The sequence below is a fragment of the Eptatretus burgeri genome, chromosome 7, assembly GCF_056783735.1.
Source record: "Eptatretus burgeri isolate ZD-2024b chromosome 7, Ebu_testis_v1, whole genome shotgun sequence".
Lineage (NCBI taxonomy): Eukaryota > Metazoa > Chordata > Myxini > Myxiniformes > Myxinidae > Eptatretus > Eptatretus burgeri.
In genome coordinates, this window is record NC_140967.1 from 105,409,139 (window position 1) to 105,429,138 (window position 20,000).

General features: G+C 47.2%; 1 protein-coding gene across 3 annotated transcripts in view; it reads left to right on the forward strand.

The window, feature by feature from the left end:
• RECQL4 (RecQ like helicase 4) overlaps nt 1–20,000 on the forward strand; it is a 114,723-nt gene that overhangs the window by 25,685 nt on the left and 69,038 nt on the right. For all 3 annotated transcript variants that reach the window (XM_085890173.1, XM_085890175.1, XM_085890174.1), the window contains exons 5-7: nt 1–574; nt 1,029–1,113; nt 6,905–7,031. The exon at nt 1–574 is cut by the window's left edge and continues 463 nt beyond it. In XM_085890173.1, the coding sequence (XP_085746299.1) occupies nt 1–574; nt 1,029–1,113; nt 6,905–7,031 (786 nt within the window). The remainder of the gene's footprint in view (nt 575–1,028; nt 1,114–6,904; nt 7,032–20,000) is intronic.

Genomic DNA, 20,000 nt, shown 5'->3' on the forward strand with positions numbered 1-20,000 from the left:
CCGGTCCGGCTATGGTCGAGGATGTGGAGAGCAGAGATGACGTTGATTTGAGAAATGGTGGAATGAACCTTCCTGAACGTAAAACGAAGATGGCAGCATTAAGCGTTGTGGAACCAGCAAGAAGATGGAGTAAGCGAGCAAGCAAACGCGTGCCGAGTATGCCAGGAGGATTAGAGCGAGCCGTAAACCTGCCGGCCGGTGACGCTGAGGACCTGCAGGAGGGAAGGGAAGACATCAGCTCCGGTGACTCACAAGCAGATGAGGACACTGGCAGAGGCCGGAGGTCGGCAGCAAGTGGAACATCAAGCCGAAAAAGGAGTCGCTCTGCACATGAGACGAGCAGGACGCGGAAACGATGTCGGAAGGCTGAGAAAAGCACAAGTTCGAAGGATTGTGGTGCTGAGAGTGAGACGCATTCGGGTGCACCTGCTGGAGGAACCGATGAAGAAAAAGGAAGAGTCGTGAGGGGGAAAGATCACAAAAGAAGATGTAGCCCATCATCTGAAAACCTCTTTGGGGAGTTTGAGGATGTGATTGTCAGCAATAAGAAGAAACAAACCGGAGAGAGAATGAGGTTGGTTGTTGATATTTGTGGCTCTTTTTATTTTTATCTTGTCTCTCATGTCTGAACGCCGTTGTTGTGCTCGCTTTCCCCCAACAAATGTACCGACAACAGGCATCTGAGTGGATTTCCTTTAGGCTAAAGCATTGGGCCTCATCACGATGTCGCGTACGTAGGCCCGGAATCGTGGTGTTCTTTTATCCTGCCATACCCGTAGACAGGTTGGTGGCAGGGACAAAGTTGTTTGGTGGAAACGCCATTACGATTCACCAAACAGGTTTGGCTTGTCTTTGATTTGTCCTCTGGACTTGTATTTGCTCGATTGTCCGTGTGTGATATTAGGAAGGCTTCCCAAAACTGAGCTGAGGACACGTGCAATGTAATGTGTTCATTATAACCGATGATTTATTTCCTCGGTAATGATGGAAGCTTCCGCCATCTCTTCCCCCTTCCCCCACGTCCTCAGGGCAAATGGAAACTTCGTTCGTATCAATCTGAAGAAGAAGGTGTTTGTGAAAGGTCGGTGCGCCGGCGCCTCCCTCCGAAAACAGGTTTGATTTTTCTGCCATTAATCGGTTGTGCGGACAAAGTACGTGTGCAGCTCGTGTCAAACTGTGGAACGTTTGGAAAGTTGGTTACCAACCTAGTTCCACGTTTAATCTGGTTTGTGTGTGGTTTGTTAGAGTTTGTGAGGGGATGCATGTGACGGTTTGTAGCCGCACACTATTAGTTCAAGAATTGTCACACCCGGTGCAGAATCGTTCACAGAATTCGGGTTGGGTGTTGAAAATGGATTGGCTGTCCCAGGGCAGAGGGTGTGGCTTATCCTAATGATCACAAGTTTGTTACATACATACATACATACATGGGGAGCACGCACCACAGTGAGTCGCTGCGTCCACTTTCCGCCAGTACTTCAGATGCCTCCATCTGGCCGTTGCCCAGGCATTGCCTGGCCCATACGCATCTCTTAGGGATAGGACATTCCAAGCACCCACCCAAAGGGACCACCACAGGTTAACCCAAGGAGACTGCCGTCTGGTGGACGACACCTCAGCACCACCCCACCATACACCACTTGGTGTCTTTTGCGGAGTGAAGTGTTTTTATGGTGGCTGGAGTGCAAATCCTGCCACCAACCTCCGAGTAATGGTTACCCACTGCAGGAGGACGTACGCTGACGCAGTTGGGCACCAGATTATGGATGGCCGTTGGCTCACAAGGAGCTCCTCCACCCTTTTACAGGTTTTGTTTTTAGTCCTGCTGTATGTCCATATTCATACACCCTCCTCACCAGGAGGACCTGGTTGGGGGAGCTAGTTTTGTAGCCGACACTCGACCATGAACAGTTTAATACAGGTTTTACATGATACCTGTAGCAAGTCACAGATATGATCTTGCTTGATCGGACAGTCTGGGTTGGGTGCCATCATATCTGGTGGGCTGCTCTGAACCCCAACCCAAGCCTCCGAGTAGCCGGATTACAGGTGCACACCACTATGCCCAGACTTTTGCTCTAGCAGACATCAAACAGTGTCTTCACAGATGTGACGTATAGTCACGCTTCGCACCTCATTTGCTCACTCGACACTGACTGGTTCATCAAAATGTCAGACAAAAATGGATGCTGCGTGGGCTGACTCCATTGTGGATTGTGGTCATGTGGGAAGAGTTGTTTGTGATGAAAATGTTTGGTGACCTGTTTTGGCCTTCCTGTCTGAACACACAGTCCGTGATGCTGGGAGCTCGGGTTGAAATCTGGTGGCATCACATATTTTTAGCTGCGACGTGTTGCAGGACTACAAGAGCTTTGCATGGTTGTTGTTGCTGTTGTTGTGGTTCTTGTTGGTCAATGTTTGTTTGTTTTTTTGAAATGTGCACCCAATGTTTGGACAGCTGCTGGACCACTCCCACATCTGGCGCTTGCCTCCACCCACCATATATATATTGTTGCGGATTCGCGCCCGCCGGCGTGCGAGCGGCCACGTAACTCGAATCGCGGCACGTCGCCCACCGGACGGACAATCCCGTCGTGACCCTCTCGGACTAACGCCGGGAACTAGTCACGGGTGGGCCTTTCGGCCTCACCACGATCGTGCCAATCGGCCCCCCGCGTGGGATAGGGTTGCTCGCCAAATTCGACCTACCTAAGTACCCACACGGAGGGTAGACCGGGCGATCGCACCTCGCCGCAGGTCGACTTCGGACACGGGCCACTTTAAGCGACCCGTTCCGTACTATCGGGATAACCGAGCGGTGTTATCGTCAACCTCGACGGTTCGATTAATTATTGGGCGTATTTAGCCCACGACCAACCCTTTACGTGAAGTAAGATGGAGATTCAATTAAAGAAAAGACGAAGCGAAACGGGAAAAACAGTTCAACATAAGGCACATTTATTCCGCGGCAAACGGAAAGCACACATATACAATTATACACCAAAAGCAAATGTAAAAGTGACACGGCAATTCTGCACAAAAAGCAAATGTAAAAGTGACACGACAATTCTGCACAAAAAGCAAATGTAAAAGAGAAACACAATGCAGATCTACTACCGACTACCGAGCACACGGCAACACTTATGCAGTTTTACTTCACAGACGGCGCCGACAACACATATACTCAAAGCAAAAGAAAAAGGGACCACCCTCAACGATGAGGGGGCAGACGGGCCTGGGGCCGAGACCGCGTCGAGCCTACCCGTCTGGTGATGAGCCGCAAAATGGCGGTGGCGCCCCGACTCCGCGGGCCTCGCTGGCACTGCCTGGAAATGGGGTGGGAACGGGGCCCCCTTCTCACACTATCTCAGCGCGGGGGGAAACAGGAGGGGGTTGTTGATGCTCGGGGGAATGAGGATATCTCGCTGGCTCGGGTCCCGCGACGAGCGTCTCCACCGCGACCTCGGTCGCGTTACCGGCCTCCCCTCTCCGCAGCTCCCCGACTCTGACACGAGCGCCCTCTCGACTGCCTTCGCCGCCGCCACAACTCTCCACTCTTCTCAACTCCGTCCAACTGCGTCCAACTGCTTTCTTCTTCTCAGAAACTCTCAACTCTTTCCAACTCAACTACTGCCTTTTCAGCGAGCGAACGTGGCCCTTTATAGCCCCCGGGGCTTCGCTCCTTCACCTTCGACCCTTCACCTCTGGCTGGCTCCCCATTGGACCAAGGAAAAGTGGGCGTGAATGATTTTTGATCCGCGAATCTGCATATTGCGATTATCCTCCGACGCACCTGGAGGCGGGGCCAAATCGCCCCACGCTCGCTGATAGGACGGAACAGAAGTGGGCGTGAATCGTTCTTGATCCGATTTCTTCGGAAAGGCTGGTGTTTTTGCACCCGCCGCTCGGCGCGCGCCCTGTACGAGTCCAGGATCAGTGTCCACAAGCGGCGCGGGAATGGCGGTGATACGATGGTTGCGAGAGCGAGATGTGACGGCAAGGGTCGTGGCTGTGGTTGTGAAGCGGCGTTGCGGTTGGTGGTTGTGTGATGGCTGTTGAGACGTGGTTGGTGGTGGTTGTGGTGGTAGTTATGGCGGCTGGTCCAAAATAAAGATAGTAAAAGAAAAACGGCTATCCTGAAGGGTCGCAGCCCGAATGAATGACATTTATTCCCTCTAAACAACGGGTTTGGGCCTAACTACACATATACTTACAGAGATATCTCAGCTACGGGACCTGAATGGTGGTTTGCGAATTTCGTCAACCACAACAATATATATATATATATATATATATATATATATATATATATATATATATATATATATATATATATATATATATATATATATATATATATATATATATATATATATATATATATATATATATATATATATATATATATATATCAAAATGTTTGTTTGTTACTTACGAAATCTAAAGATTTCGTAAGTATATTGATAACTTCGTCATCTGTTTGTGTGTTGGTGTGTGTGTTTGTTTGTAGGCACGATAACTCGAGAACGGAAGAAGCTTCCAATGTCAAATTACACCATGTGTTCAGGAGGGTGATGGCGAGTGCTGATTAGATTTTGGTCAAAATCGGTCAAAGGTCAAGGTCACAGTGAGGTCAAACATTCAATTTTTGATGGTTTGGGACAGAATCATCGTAGAAACTTCTGGTTTGCGTCACTCCCTTCTTGAGAGACAGCTTTTATTAGACAAGGTCAGAGGTCAAGTTGACGATTTCGTAAGTACCAGTCTATGACTGCTTGTTTGTTACTTACAAAATCTAAAGATTTCGTAAGTATATTGATCACTTCCATTTCTGTTTGTTTGTTTGTGTTTGTTTGTAGGCACGATAACTCGAGAACGGAAGAAGCTATCAATGTCAAATTACACCACGTGATGGCTTGCGCTGATTAGATTTTGGTCAAAATCGGTCAAAGGTCAAGGTCACAGTGAGGTCAAACATAATTCTGTAAATTCATGTGGAGAAATGCAGTATTTTTGCTTCGCTTGACGTTACGAGTTCGTTTTTACTTCGATTTTAATTTTGTCTTTGGTTTTTGCGATCGCTTAGGATGCTTAAAACTCAGTTGTCGAAATTCTGGTAAAAATCGGATGTTTTGGAGACGTTTTAAGATTGTATAAAAAATATTTCACTCGCCACGTCACGGGTCGTCACGTGATGCAGTGCGCTCGAGCAGACGCGTCGTTGAGTTACGTAAAGGTTTTCCGTGTGCGCGCTGACGTTGTTTTCGATAAAGATAGTGTTTAAAATCATTTTTTATCCCAATAAACATTATCGTCGCATGCCTGACTCGCTGAGCCATCGGATTATGTAAAGATTGTTGGTGGATGGCCGAATATTACGGTTTTGTGACTTTGATAAAATAATTGCGTGGAGAAATGGAGATTTTTGCTTCGGTCGACGTTACGATTTTTGATGGTTTGGTACAGAATCATCGTAGAAACTTCTGGTTTGCGTCGCTACCTTCTCTAGAGACAGCTTTTATTAGACAAGGTCAGAGGTCAAGTTGACAATTTCGTAAGTACCAGTCTATGACTGCTTGTTTGTTTATTTGTGACCTTACTCCTCTGAGCTCCCAAGGTTAATCGTGACAAAACTTTATCGGATCACATTTTTACCGTGATGCACCTACATCGGCGTTCTAAACAGACATTTTATTACAATTCATAAATTGTATACATACGGTCCGCCACGTGTCGCCGCCACTCTGCCAGGGTAGATCCACATATACAATGCTTCATAAAAAGCCCATTTTCTTTCGGATTTCAACCCAGACACCTCTATAATTGGTGAGACGGTGACCTCCGATCATCAAATATGGTATCAGATGTGGAAAAACAACTTGATTAAGATGTTGTGACCATCGGTAGGATCTGTGAAAAAGGAGTCACGTGACCTCCCAAATGCGTTTATTGCTAATTATTCAAAAAATGAAAATAGTACAAACACAACCCATACATCAATTTAAATGTAATTTTAATTCTCATCAAATGACAAAACTCTCAAGGGTGAAGGAAGAGTTTGTGGAAAGAAAAAGATTACCACTTAAGCTAACTTCTTCACGTATACACCCTGTGAGAATTTTTCGTAAAATAATTTTAAAACTATTTCTCGACTCATCGGAACCTCCCGGATTGCCACCTCAGAACTTGGTACTCAAAATTGGCTCCTCTGTCAGGTTCCTTGGGAATTTGGATGCTCCAAAGCTCTGTAATGGAACAAGACTATGTGTGAAACGGTTGACGCCACATGTGATTGAAGCAATCGTAATCACTGCAAATGCTAAAGGAGAAGATGTCCAATCGATGTACGTTAGATCCTGGGCAATGCTGGGTACCTGATGGGGAAGGGTGCAGATGGGAGGATGGAGGGAGAGGGTAGAGGTAGGAGGAGGTAGGGGATGGTGTGGGATGGCAGTCCAGAGGGAGAGGGTAGGGGTGGGGTGGGAGGAGTCAGGGGAAGGGGTGGGAGAAGGGAAGGACCCGGTGTTGCCCGGAAATGCCGGGTACCTTTGCTAGTTAGACATAAATGAAAGTACAAACTCGGATCGAGATGTGTACATTTGTCTAACTTTCCAGGGTCATATCTGCATTCCCACTTTACTTCACCTGTAGGTCTGACCTTTATGTCCATGGTCCAAGTCTAAAGTTAAATGCTTGTGAACAGCTTGTGAAACGTAGCATGAGACATTTAATTCCTGGAAATGGATGTACAAGTCTATACAGTGCTTTTTGAAGTCCATGTAAAGGTACACTGATATTGTCCCGTGTTACCTGCAATATATGTACAAACTCCTCCACAACCCTGGAGGAAAAACAAGTGGTATATTGTACTCGTGCAAAGGACACTATTTTTGTGCTTGCACAGGTGTGGAAGCAGAAGTGGAAGAAGAAGCAGGGTCGTGGTGGTGGGTATGGAGGAAGTTGGCGCAGTCAGGAGGATGATGTATGCTTCAAATGTGGCATGAAGGGTCACTGGGCGAGCAAGTGTCCTGGTGAGTGTGCCGGTAATTTGTTTGGACCTTTTGTGAATGTAAAATTATTAGCCTTTTTTATTTCATGTTATTTTTGTTCCCCGCCCCTCCGACAAGGTCGGAGACGGGGGGGGGGGGGGACATTAAAATGAGCTCCGTCCGACTGACCGACTATCCGTTCGTGTGCTTTTGTGTGCACGATATTTCAAAACCGTTGAACATTTAGCTTACATATTGCTGATATCTATTTCTCATGACATTATCTCAACCTGGTTAGATCACGGCTGTGATTGTCTCGGTAACTTGACTTGTGTACGCGATAGTTCAAAAACTGTTCAAAATTTATCTTTTGTATTATATATATCGATTCCTCGCACCACCCAAAAGGCGGGGTATCGAAAGCATCGGCTCCTTGATTCTCTACCAGAGCGAGGCCAACGGAAGAGCAAGGTTAAATGACAGTGAGGTTGTGGGACGACAATTGGGTTAGAAAAGGTTAATGAGGTAATATAATCCTGGTTCAGCATTTGGTATGACAAGAGATAGTGGTGCACTGCTTGGTTGTAGTGTGACGAACATTCTCTGGAAGGTGGCTCAATAGATGGGAGAAGTGAGGAATAAAGGAGTTGAGGTGTGCAGTCAGCTGGGATTTTGTTATTTTAACAAGGAGGGGGCTACTGGAAGAATTTGTGCATTGTGGAGTTTCTGGGGAGAGAGATAACTGAGAACGAGAGAGCAATGTTGGAGAATAGATGGTAAAAAAACAAACACAGAGAACACTGATCTGCATGCGATGTCGACCAACAGACCTTGTTCTTCGGCCTCGTCACGGGAGATTCCAATGTTGATGAAAGCTTTAGATTCCACAGAATCCAGGAGAGACCAATGTGATGCTGGGGTGCCAGCTCATAGCAGAAAGCAATACTCCATTGAGCTTTGGATAAAGGCCTTCCAAATTGAATAGCTCTGATTTTCCAAGGAAAGACTTGGAATGATGGAGGTTGCCCAGTCTGCGACTGGCTTTGGAGGTGAGCTTTGCTCTATGGTCTTGCCCGAAAAGGAGAGGTTATTGGTGTGTGTCTGTCCTGTCTGCAGACCAATTTTAATTGTCACTGAGCAGCATTTGGGACAGTTCGATAAAGTTATCCCATTTAATCTCAAGTTGTTTCTGTACCTGAATGGGGATTGCGTCCACGTTATCTGCACCTGTTCGTCAGGTTAATCATTCGCTCTTTAAGATCGTTAAGACTTACATAACGGGAGGATAAAGGTGAGTGAAGCAACTGAAAAATTTCCACTCAATTTTTTTTTCTTTCATGAATGCGTTCCCCGTTAATACATTTTAAAAGTCAATGGGATTTTCAAGTTCGATTTAAAGGTTCAAGTTCAAAATTTTTCAAGTTCGATTCGATTAAAAAAAAAAAAAAAAAAAAAAAAAAAAAAAAAATAAATATATAAATATATATATATATATATATATATATATATATATATATATATATATATATATATATATATATATATATATTGTTGTGGTTACCAAATTGGCAAACCACCATTCAGGTCCCTTAGGTGAGGTATCTCGGTAAGTACATGTGTAGTTAGGCCCAAACCCGTTGTCTAGTGGGAATACATGTCATTTATGCGTGCTGCGACTCTTCAGGATAGCCGTTTTTCTTTTGCTATCTTTATTTTGGACCAACCGCCATGATTACCACCACAACCACAACCACAACATCAACCACCAACCACAACGCCGCTTCACCACAACCGCCACGACCTTCACGTCACACCTCGCAACCGTCGCATCGCCACCGTTCTTGCGCCGCCTGTGGGTACCGGTGTTGGACTCGTTAGTGTTGGAGGAGAGAGTTAAGACTTCGCAGTCGGTGGAGTTGGGAAGAAGAAGCAAGAAGGAGTTGGTCGTCGTCGTGTGCGTTGGAGTCGGAGCAAAGGGGACGGAGCTGTGGAGAGGCGGCGAGGGCAGACGAGGGGGTGCTCGCGTCGTGCAGGGAGCTGCACCCCAGGGAGGCCGACAGCGCGACCTGGCCGAGGTGGAGACGCTCGTTGCGGGGCAATAGGAATCCTCTATACCCCGAGCATCAGCAACCCCCTCCTGTTTCCCCCCGCGCTGAGATAGTGCGACCAAGGGGGCCCCTTTCCCACCCCCTACCAGACACTGCCCGCGAGGCCCGCGGAGTTGAGGCACCATCGCCGCTCCGCGTCTCATCACCAGACGGGTAGGCCCGACCCGGTCTCGGCCTCAGGCCCGCCTCATCCTTGAGGGTATTCTTTTCCTTGGTTTTGGGTATGTGTTGTCGGCGCCGTCTGTGAAGTAGAATTGTATAAGTGTTGCCGTGTGCTCGGTAGTCGGTATTAGCTCTGCATTGTGTTTTCGCTTTTATATTTGCTTTTTGTGTAAATGGAATTGTGTTTTTCTTTTCTGTGTGCTTTTGGTGGAATTGTATATGTGTGCTTCCCGTGTGCCGCGAATAAATGTGCTTTGTGTTGAACTGTTTCCCGCTTCGCTTCGTCTTTTCCTCCATTGAATCCTCATCTTGCTTCACGTAAAGGGTTGGTAGTGGGCTGAATACGCCCGATAATTAATCGAACCGTCGAGGTCGACGATAACACCGCTCGGTTATCCCGATAGTACGGAACGGGTCGCTTAAGTGGCCCGTGTCCGAAGTCGACCTGCGGCGAGGTGCGATCGCCCGGTCTACCCTCCGCGTGGGTACTTAGGTAGGTCGAATTTGGCGAGCAACCCTATCCCACGCGGGGGCTGATTGGCTCGATCGCGGTGAGACCGAAAGGTCCACCCGTGACTGGTTCCCGGCGTTAGTCCGAGAGGGTCACGACTGGATTGTCCGTCCGGTGGGCGACGTGCCGCGATTCGAGTTACGTGGCCGTCAGCACGCCGGCGGGCGCGCGAATCCGCAACACTGGTGTCAGAAGTGGGATACAAATTCATCGCCCTCCTCGCGGCACTGGTATCGGAGAACAGGAAAACGGGCTCTCCTGTCTCCGGCTAAATTCACGGGAATCGGTCCAGGGGTGAGAGAAGCGACCCCTGATTCCCTCCAAATTACGAGCGATTCAAATTAACCCTTTAAGAGAAGCAAGATGGCGTCTCAAGGCGAGCGGGAGCCGGGGGTATTAGAAATGGATGTAGAATGTGTAGGATCCATGGTCCAGGATGGAATCCCCGAGCAGGAAATGTTGATTGTGCAGGAACACGGACTCGTCCAACTGAACCCAGAGCCCGAAATAGGTGCGGCAGCGGCCGCGGTGTATGACACCTCCCCTCCCCCTCTCCACCAAAACCCTTCCCCAACCCCTGCCGAAACGGCTCACCCAAGCGTACCCGACATGGCCCAGCTAATCACCATGCTGGCACAAATGAATGCGGAAATGACAGCGAAGATGAATGCGAACATGAACAAGCAAATGGACGAAGTAAAAACGAAGATGGATGCGAATACACAAAAATTGGATGCGAATACACAACAAATGAACGGAATGGAAGCAAACATGAGGGAAGAAATAAAAGAGCTACGGGGTGAGACGCAGAACATGGGCCGATGCCTGCAGGCGGGCATGAAGGCCGTGACCAGGGAGCTGGGAATGGAGACTCCACGTGTGGGAGCAAACGAGCTGGAAGGGGGTGCAACGGCTGACAGGCCCGCGGTGAAGGCGGGTAAAAAAATAATTCAGGGGGCGTGTTGGGCGAGGGTCGTGACAGAGGAATCGACGGTGACCAAGAGGGAAAAATTAAATGGGGAGACCAAAACGTGTGAGACGAGACACGAGGTGACGACGACAGAAACTTATAAATGTATAGAGACACGGGAGACAGAAAAAATAGAGACAACACGATGAAGACGGGGTGAGTGACGCACACACACACACGGAAGTAGTGGAGGACAATGGGGGTGAGCTGGCGGACTGGGTGGAGACCCAGTGCGAGCACCTGGATGGCCTCCTCCAGGAACGAGGGGAGGGAGTATGCCCCCTTGAGGCGAGTCACAACCAGGTGAGTTCGGTCGTGCTTTGCGAGGTTGAGGGGAGGAGTGCTGTGGACGGGTGCACGGAGAGCTTGGGGGGTATAGAGGCCCCGGAGACCCTTGTGGGGACACGAATCCCCAGTGTGGTTGTCCCTGTGTGTGTGGTGCAAGGCGTGAGTGCGTCCCCGTGTGTGGAAGCGACCCCGTGTGTGAGTGGTGTGGTGGCGATGGTGCCGGAGTGCGTGCTTCCCAGCACGCCGTGTGTGGATGAAACGGCCAGTGTGAGTGAGGCACCGCGGGTGAGTGCCCCCGCGTGTGTGAGTGAGGCACGGAGTGTGGATGAGGCACCGCGGGTGAGTGCCCCCGCGTGTGTGAGTGAGGCACGGAGTGTGGATGAGGAACCGCGGGTGAGTGCCCCCGCGTGTGTAAGTAGTATGGTTTGTGTGAGTAGTGAGGCACGCGTGAGTGAACGGCCGTGTGCAAGGTCGCTGTGTGCAAGGGAGACCGTGTGTGTGAGAGAGCGGTATGAGAGGGAGATGTCGGTTGGCATGCGGGAGCACGCAGCCGCGTCTCCCGGTGTGAGTTTAATGGTGTGGACTGTGTGCGTCGTAACACGCAGGTATGCGTGTGTGGAATGGAGACGGAGACGGCGACAGAGGAGAGAAAGCCGAGTAGCGGCTGTAGTTGTTTCCGGGACCGTGCCGGGTTCACCCAGCAGTGAGCACGAGGTTCGTGCTGTGCAACGCACGAGACCACCACGTGCTCGCTTGCGAGAGTGAAGTCCCGGTCCGGAAACGCACGCGGTGGATTTGCCGATCCCGCGGACGGACAAAGTTTAGGCAGGTAAATGGATTTGGACCGGCCGGGTTCTCCACGCGATCGTGTGTGTAAAGCTCCAACGGGCAAAGCACATGTGTTCGCGTGGGGAACCCCTCGAGACGTGGGGCTTGTGTTTTTTTTATGCGCACGGTGACGCCATGGCTGCACGTGGGGTTGGAATCCGGCAGGAGGGGTATCTCTGCCGGATGGTACCGTCCAAGGAGGGACGAGGAACACGTGCAACTGCATGACGTCACGGGTAGGTGCAAAGTGCGCGAGTTGCCGCGCTGGTGATGCGCATGGGAAAAAAAAGAAAAAAGCAAGCCTCACTTTCGGGTGCACAGGATTTCTGGGCAAGGGGTGGAAGACCTCCTTGACCTGGGCACAGGATGGAAACTAGTTAGGGGGAAGGGTTAGCTTAGTTAGACCGACTTCATGGGGCAGGGGTAAGTCCTCATGGAGTCCGTGGAATGGATTAGTTAGAGGGATTGTAGCCAGATTTAGGTTGGGAAATAAAATGAATTATTTGGAGACATGGACAGACTTATGAATGTGTAGAGGGGACGTAGTTTAGCTACGTAGTGTTAAAAGGAACGTGCTGTAATATAAGGGACGACGTGGGAGCACGAGTTAGTTAGGGGAGGTAGTTAGGAGGATAGCAGAGTTCAGCGGTGTGTGAGTTGGTGAGTTGTGAGGTGAGTACTTGTTGAGTGAGTGAGGCCAGCGGGTCTGTGTGTGTGGAGTGAATGGGGAATGCATGGTGCGATGAGTGATTGGGGGGAGGAGTGACTCCCGCCCAAGGGACCCCGGGGTCAGTATAAAGTGAGTTACGGAACGGGTCGCTTAAGTGGCCCGTGTCCGAAGTCGACCTGCGGCGAGGTGCGATCGCCCGGTCTACCCTCCGCGTGGGTACTTAGGTAGGTCGAATTTGGCGAGCAACCCTATCCCACGCGGGGGCTGATTGGCTCGATCGCGGTGAGACCGAAAGGTCCACCCGTGACTGGTTCCCGGCGTTAGTCCGAGAGGGTCACGACTGGATTGTCCGTCCGGTGGGCGACGTGCCGCGATTCGAGTTACGTGGCCGTCAGCACGCCGGCGGGCGCACGAATCCGCAACAATATATATATATATATATATATATATATATATATATATATATATATATATATATATATATATATATATATATATATATATATATATATATATTAAACCATTGCAACCTGTTCCAAGTTAAGGCAGTATTGAGCAGGCCGAACAAAATGGCGGCTTTAGACCACAGTGAGCTGACAGAGGGCTGAACAAGACGGCATGCTGCCATCTTGGTTCCCATCATGTGCTGCCTTTTTGGCTGCTGGTTCCATCATTGGTTGGGGGCGTGGCTATGCCGCTGATGCAGTGCCCCTATTACTAGTATACTGGTGCTCATTTCGCCGACCTCAGAAGAATCACAGGCTGAGTCAATCACCTGGTGTTAATTCAGTAGCCAACAGGGCTCAAACTCAGGACTCTAGGATCCCAAGCCACCACCCTAACCGCTAAGCCAACACTAGGTTGCCATCTTGGTAAGGCTTATTTTGTTGTTGTGTTTTTTTTTTTTTTGTGATAAGCTCCCCCTAAATTATCTTCACAAGGGGTGTTTAAATTTACCCAAACACCCAATTTTCATTTTTGCACCACCATGCACTTCTCTTAGTATGCACGCAAAGTTTCATGATGCTAGGTTTCATGGTTTTGGAGTTAAGGAGACACACTGAATGTCTGCTTGACTGACTGACTGACAGACACACTGCTACAGACATTTATTATTATAGATTGAGCTTTAATGTGCCTGTCCTTGCCATAACTTTTTACCATTTGAATTTTTGTCATTAAATCTTCAAGAAACCTTTATTATGAGATTATGGATAACAAATTGACAAAATGTCCAATTTGTTTTAACTGTGGTTTTTGTCAAGTTTACTCCTGGGGTTTGGGAGGTGTAAGAGCCATACGCAGAGAATGAGAAATGGAGTTCTTTATGTGCAGTGCAACTCCGCTGCCAAGATGTGGTTCAGATCAATCAAACCAGAGGAGACACTAAAGAGTCAGGGATGTCCTGTGGGAGGAAGGATTCTGTTAAGCTGATGTCCGGTTTATCAGCAGTGGCCTGGATTCAGAGATCGGTCGGCTTGAAGCGGAGACCTCAGATGTTTGAGATCCACACATCTAGGGACAGCGGAGGAGTACATTTTATTTTTATGTAAATACAACTTGTACTTACTTTCCTTTATTATCTTGCCAAAACGAAGGTTTTGCAAGATATGTTAGTCAGCTTGTATGTTTTTATTTATTTATTTATTTATTTTTGTTTGTCTGTAATCACGTATAAAAAATTCTGCAGAGCACAGTTATTGGAAATTTTTGTAACTTCGCATATCAGAGGCCCATAGAGGTCCCTTTCAGCGCACAAAATTTTGAAAGTCAAGGTCAAAGGTCAAGGTTACTTTGTCGCAAATCAGGGGAGTCGACGAAACCCTTATTTTTTGAGTAATTTTGATCGGATCGTCTTCAAACTTCATGGGAATATAGTTCATGGTCTGGCGCTCAGCTGATTAATTTTTGGTGGCGATTGGCCTTGATCTTCATGTTTTTATTTTTTATTTTTGTCTGTAATCACGTATAAATCACTCTGCAGAGCACAGTTATCATTGGAAATTTTTATAACTTCGCATATCAGAGGCCGATAGAGGTCCCTTTCAGCGCAAAAAATTTTGAAGGTCAAGGTCACTTTGTCGCAAATCAGGGGAGTCAACGAAACCCTTATTTTTTGAGTAATTTTAATCGAATCGTCTCCAAACTTTATGGGAATGTAGTATATGGACTGGCGCTCAACTGATTAGTTTTTGGTGGCGATTGGCCTTGACCTTCATGGTTAGCACCTGAGGTCAAACATATTTGACCCCAAGGTCAAATTTTCAAGTTTTAGGAACCATATCGTGTAGTACCTCAAATTGAACACCTCGATGAGTGCTTTCTAGATATGTCAAGCTTGAGACGTTATGACGTCATTTGGTGACGTTATGAGGCAAACACATATTTTTCATGGTTACTCTGTAGAACGATTCTCATCGGAATCTCTCGTCGGCAGATATTCCTCAAGGAGTCTCTCCTGGTGGATAGCAGCTCTGTTCACCTCAGCGTGACCTTAAAGAAGTCACACGTGGTCACCTTTTGGCAAGATACGGGTCACCCTGCGGGTGACGGTTTATTATTTAGTATTATTCTTCCTCATTAAATTGTAAAATTTGTAATTTATTAAGACTTTACACATGGAGTGTGGGAGTGCTGGAAGGGATCTCCTGTATTTGTTAATTTTCATGGGAAAGAGTTGATCAGTTTAAGTCGTGTTTTCCAGGAACGTAACCCCGACTTGAACTAATCATTACTATCTGGTCAATGATTTTCAGTCGTCAGCGTGCACAGTTCGGTAAATGACGACGTTTGTCGTGTACGTGTGTATGTGCAGCACTCACGGCTGCCGGGTCGCATACCGTTCCATATTTTCCATGGCTGGTCCGAGTGAGGTGACTCCAAGCCCAACATGAACAAGACGCGCTTCCTTTATGCATTGCACCAATTATCCTTACATACAAGGGATTTTGATGGCTGAATACGTTTAGCATTGGTTTCTTAATGCATAATACATATCGAAAAGTAAGGTCATTAAGTACTGGAAAATTGAATAACAAGTACTTCTCGAGTAAAACCCTTTTGTATAAAAAGATTCTGTGATGATTGAAATGTATCGGTAGATTATTTCAACTTTGTCAATAATTGTAAGTTATGTCGCAGCTTATCTTTTTCAAAGGAAAGCATAGAAAATGTTTCTTAAAAGACAACAACCGAAGTTATACATTTCATGTTAACGTAAATACACAAGTTCGTCATGAAAATCCCCTTACCCATTCATTCCTTACACGATTACGCTGATGGCCGATCATCTGGCCGTACATACGTGCTTTCAATTCATTCATGATGGCGACAAATGTTCCAAAAGTGATCTTGTTGCGATATAAACATTTTTGAGAATTTGGCCATGAAAAGAAGTGCTGTTTGTCTAACATGAGGTAAAAAATATCTGATGGCTCTTCGACGACGTCGAATTTCATTCGTCACCTGACAACTCATCCGGAGAAGTAAGTTTATTTTTGGTAAAAAGTAAAGGCCTACCTTGACCCGCCGAGCCTACGCATTATGGCGTGAAAGAGGCCAGCAAGCCAATGGCCGGCTCCAGCTCAAAGAACACGTGAAAGCTCTTTCGTCCAGAGCTGTGACAAAATTGGTTGCAAATTCTACAAAGTATTAAGATTTCAGAAATGATCTTTTCACACATCTTTGCATTGGATAAGCTGCATAATTGATTTTAATAAATGGTACAAATAACTAATCTTTACATATAGTTAACTTCGCATTCTGCGAAAGGTTATGTTTTGGTCGCTGTGTATTTATTTATTTGTGAATATGTGTGTTTGTTATTCGCATAACTCAGAAAGTATTAAACCAAATTGCATGAAAATTGGTGGGATGATTCGTGATTATCCAAGGACGATTTGATTAGATTTTGGGAGCGATCGGGTCAAAGGTCAAGGTCAAGGTCATGAAAAGGTCAAAAACAAACTTTTGAGCATAACTTCCTTCATAAGACAGCTATTGACATGCAACCAACGCCATATTGTTCCATGACGAAATACCTTTCGGGTACGTGGTGTCAGATTTGACGTGACGTCATCAGAAGTGCATCAAAATGACGTCACAAGATGACGTAAATTTTCAATTTTCGACCTCATCAGTTTTGATCATACCGTTTTGTAGGACTTACCTTAAGGACGTCACACACCAAATTTGACGTCGTTCGGACTGACCGTTATGACGTCAATGATGTTTGAACATAACGTTTTTCAATTGTGGCTAAAATGTCCTGATATTTTATATTCAAATATCTATGTAATTTGTAAAGGAAATTGTCCCAAATCCAGGCATTATGATCAGTACCAAAATATCTGCTTACTTATGAAGAGGTTTTGCAAATTAACTCTATGGTCAAGGTCAAGGTCACACTCAAGGTCAAAATATACTTGTAGGCATAACTTCAGATCTAATAGAGCTATTGACATGCAACCAACGTTAAAATGTTCCGTGAAATAAGAGCTTTCAGGATGGTAGTCCGCATTTGGTAGTGACGTCATTGGAAGTGCGTCAAAATGACGTCACAAGATGACGTCATTTTTAAACTTTCGATTTTTTTCAGTGTTTATCATTCCATTTTGTTGGACTGCCCTCAATGACGTCAAACACCAAATTTTACGTCCATCGGACTGATGGTTGTGACGTCATGGACGTTTTTGAATGACGTTTTTCAAATGTGCCCAGAAAAAAGTAGCGGCGGCGAAGGTATGCGCTCTACTGAGTGCCCGTTGTAGTTTCAATTGTGCGTTTGTACATTATTCTTTCACGGCTGAACCCGAGCACCTTGAGACTCCAAATTTTGGGTGTAGGTACTTCAGAATGTGGGTAAGGTTTTAAGCTACCCCACTTTTTCCTGGACATCCATTTTGAGGCCACCAAAGGCTGCTATAAAGTGTATACGTGGGGTCAGGCAGTGCTGCCGCCGGCTCGCAGGTAACAGGTAAAAGCCATGAGGGCAACAATTCCAACAACTGGGAATTCTTTCAAAGAAACTTGCTCTCCCTCATGCACAGATTTATCCCCTCTCGTGTTCAGTTGTCTTACCCTTCCTCCCGCCCGTGGTTTACTGAAGCTTGTGGCGAGGCAGTTGTCCTGAAACAACTTGCCTTTGCCTCATGGAAAGCAAACCCAACTGAGGGCAATCTCAGTTCTTTCCACAAAGCTCGGAACAAGTGTGTAGCTACCCTCAGGAGAGCCAGAAAACAACATCTTTCTCATCTCAAGTCTGAACTCTCAAACCTCTCTCCCTCCTCAAAATCCTGGTGGCGTTTAATCAAATCTGTTTCTGGTGTATGTTCCCCCTCCATCCCCTCCCTTACCTCAAATGGCCGCACTGCTGATTCCACACGTGATAAAGCTGAATGTCTAAACTCGGTGTTTGCAGCTAAATCTTGTGTCCCAAACCCATCTCTATCTCTACCCACTTTACCCAGTCGCACCCAACTGTCCCTGGACTCTGTATCCTTTTCTCCTGACAAGGTGGAGAGCTTGCTTTCAAACCTCGAGTCAGATTCTGCAACCGGTCCAGACGGCATCAGCCCACGTGTCCTCAAAGCCTGCTCTTCTGCTCTTGCTCACCCTCTCTCTGTTCTATTCACCCTCTCATTTTCCCAAGGTCATCTGCCATCTGCTAACATCACTGCCCTGCATAAAAAGGTGCAAAAACAGATCCCTGTAACGATAGACCAATCAGCCTTCTCCCAATCATCAGCAAGGTTATGGAATCCATCATCGCTTCAGACATGAAATCCTTCCTCTTCTCCAATGGCTTGATTTCCAATCATCAATTTGGTTTCAGACCAGGTCACTCTACCCTGGATATGCTGCTTCTGCTCTCCCATCAATGGATGGAGGTCCTCAATGCCAGACAGGAAATCCGAGCCGTATCCCTGGACATATCACGTGCTTTTGACACAGTCTGGCACCCTGCCCTACTCACCAAACTCTCTTCCCATGGTATTCAAGGCCATCTCCACTCATGGCTCGCAGACTTCCTCTCCTGTCGCAGTCAACGTGTGGCCCTAAATGGAGTTCTTTCATCCCCTCTTCCTGTGCAGGCTGGAGTTCCTCAAGGTAGCGTTCTGGGCCCTGTTCTTTTTCTGGTTTTCATCAATGATCTCTCGGACTCTCTGGAAAATCCTCTATTTCTCTTTGCCGATGACTCCACCCTCTGCCGTACCATCTGTCATCCCTCAGACCGGCAAGCAGCAGCTTCTTCGCTCACTGCAGATCTGGATAAAATCACAAACTGGTCCAACACGTGGAACATGTCTTTCAATCCAGACAAATCTCACACTCTCACTACGTCTCTTCGAAAGGACCGTTTACAAAACCTCCCCATCCACTTTCTCAACAATCCTCTGGAAGAAGTCTTTTCTTTCAAGCTTCTGGGTCTCACTATCTGCCATGACCTTTCCTGGGAAAGTCACATTTCCAACCTTGCCTCAAAAGCCAGTCGCCGACTGGGAATCCTCCGTCGTGCAAAGTCCTTCCTCGGCCCTCTTGAGCTCCTGACCACTTACAAAGCTTTTGTCCGTAGCCTGATGGAGTACTGCTCTCCCCTCTGGGCTGGTGCTCCTGCCTCCCACCTTTCTCGACTTCACGCTGTCGAAACCAGGGCTTTTAAGATCATTGGCATCTCCCGCAATGAAGCTGAGTCTTTGGGCCTCTCACTCAATCACCGCAGGTTGGTCGGTGGTCTTTCTGTCTTCTACCGACTCCTCTCCAGCCTTGCCCCCCCTGCTCTCTCTGTGATTTGTCCCAACCACATTTCCACAGGGCGCTCAAGGTCCGCCAACAACCCCCTTCTGGTAAAACTACCAAAATCACGAATCACTGCTCATCTTCACTCTTTCATTCCTCTTTTTCCCGCCTTTGGAATAAACTTCCTCACTCTATTCTTTCCCATTCTTCCCTCCAGGCTTTCAAAACAGCTGTTCACCACCACCTCTTATCTTCCCCCATCCAAATCCTCGATCTTTTCTACCCCCGACAATCCACCCAAGCCCACTCCCTTCAATTCTCCTGCTTTCCTTCCTGAAAGTCCCTTTAATGTCCATCTTCCCCTCGCCATGTTCCCCGTCCCATCCCCATCCCTCTCCCTTCCACAGTTCACCTGTGTCTGTTCCCCAATGTTTTGTCCCTTCCACTCCCGCCCCTCTTGTCTCATGCCTCCTTGCTGTGAGTTGTGTGTTAGCTCTCATACGAGCCTCGACCAAGGTATACAAAAAAATAAAAAAAATAAAAAAAATAAAAAAAAAAAAATCACTTTTCAATGTCCAACGTGCCAAAACCACCGCCGGAAGAAGCACACCCAGCCAGAGCAGTGCCGGGTTGCCCCTGCTAACAGCTAATATTTAAGAATTTTGAAACGAGATTTGTCATCAAAGACTTGAGACTTGGCTCAAGTGAATTGGTGACGTCTCTGCAAGAACAATAC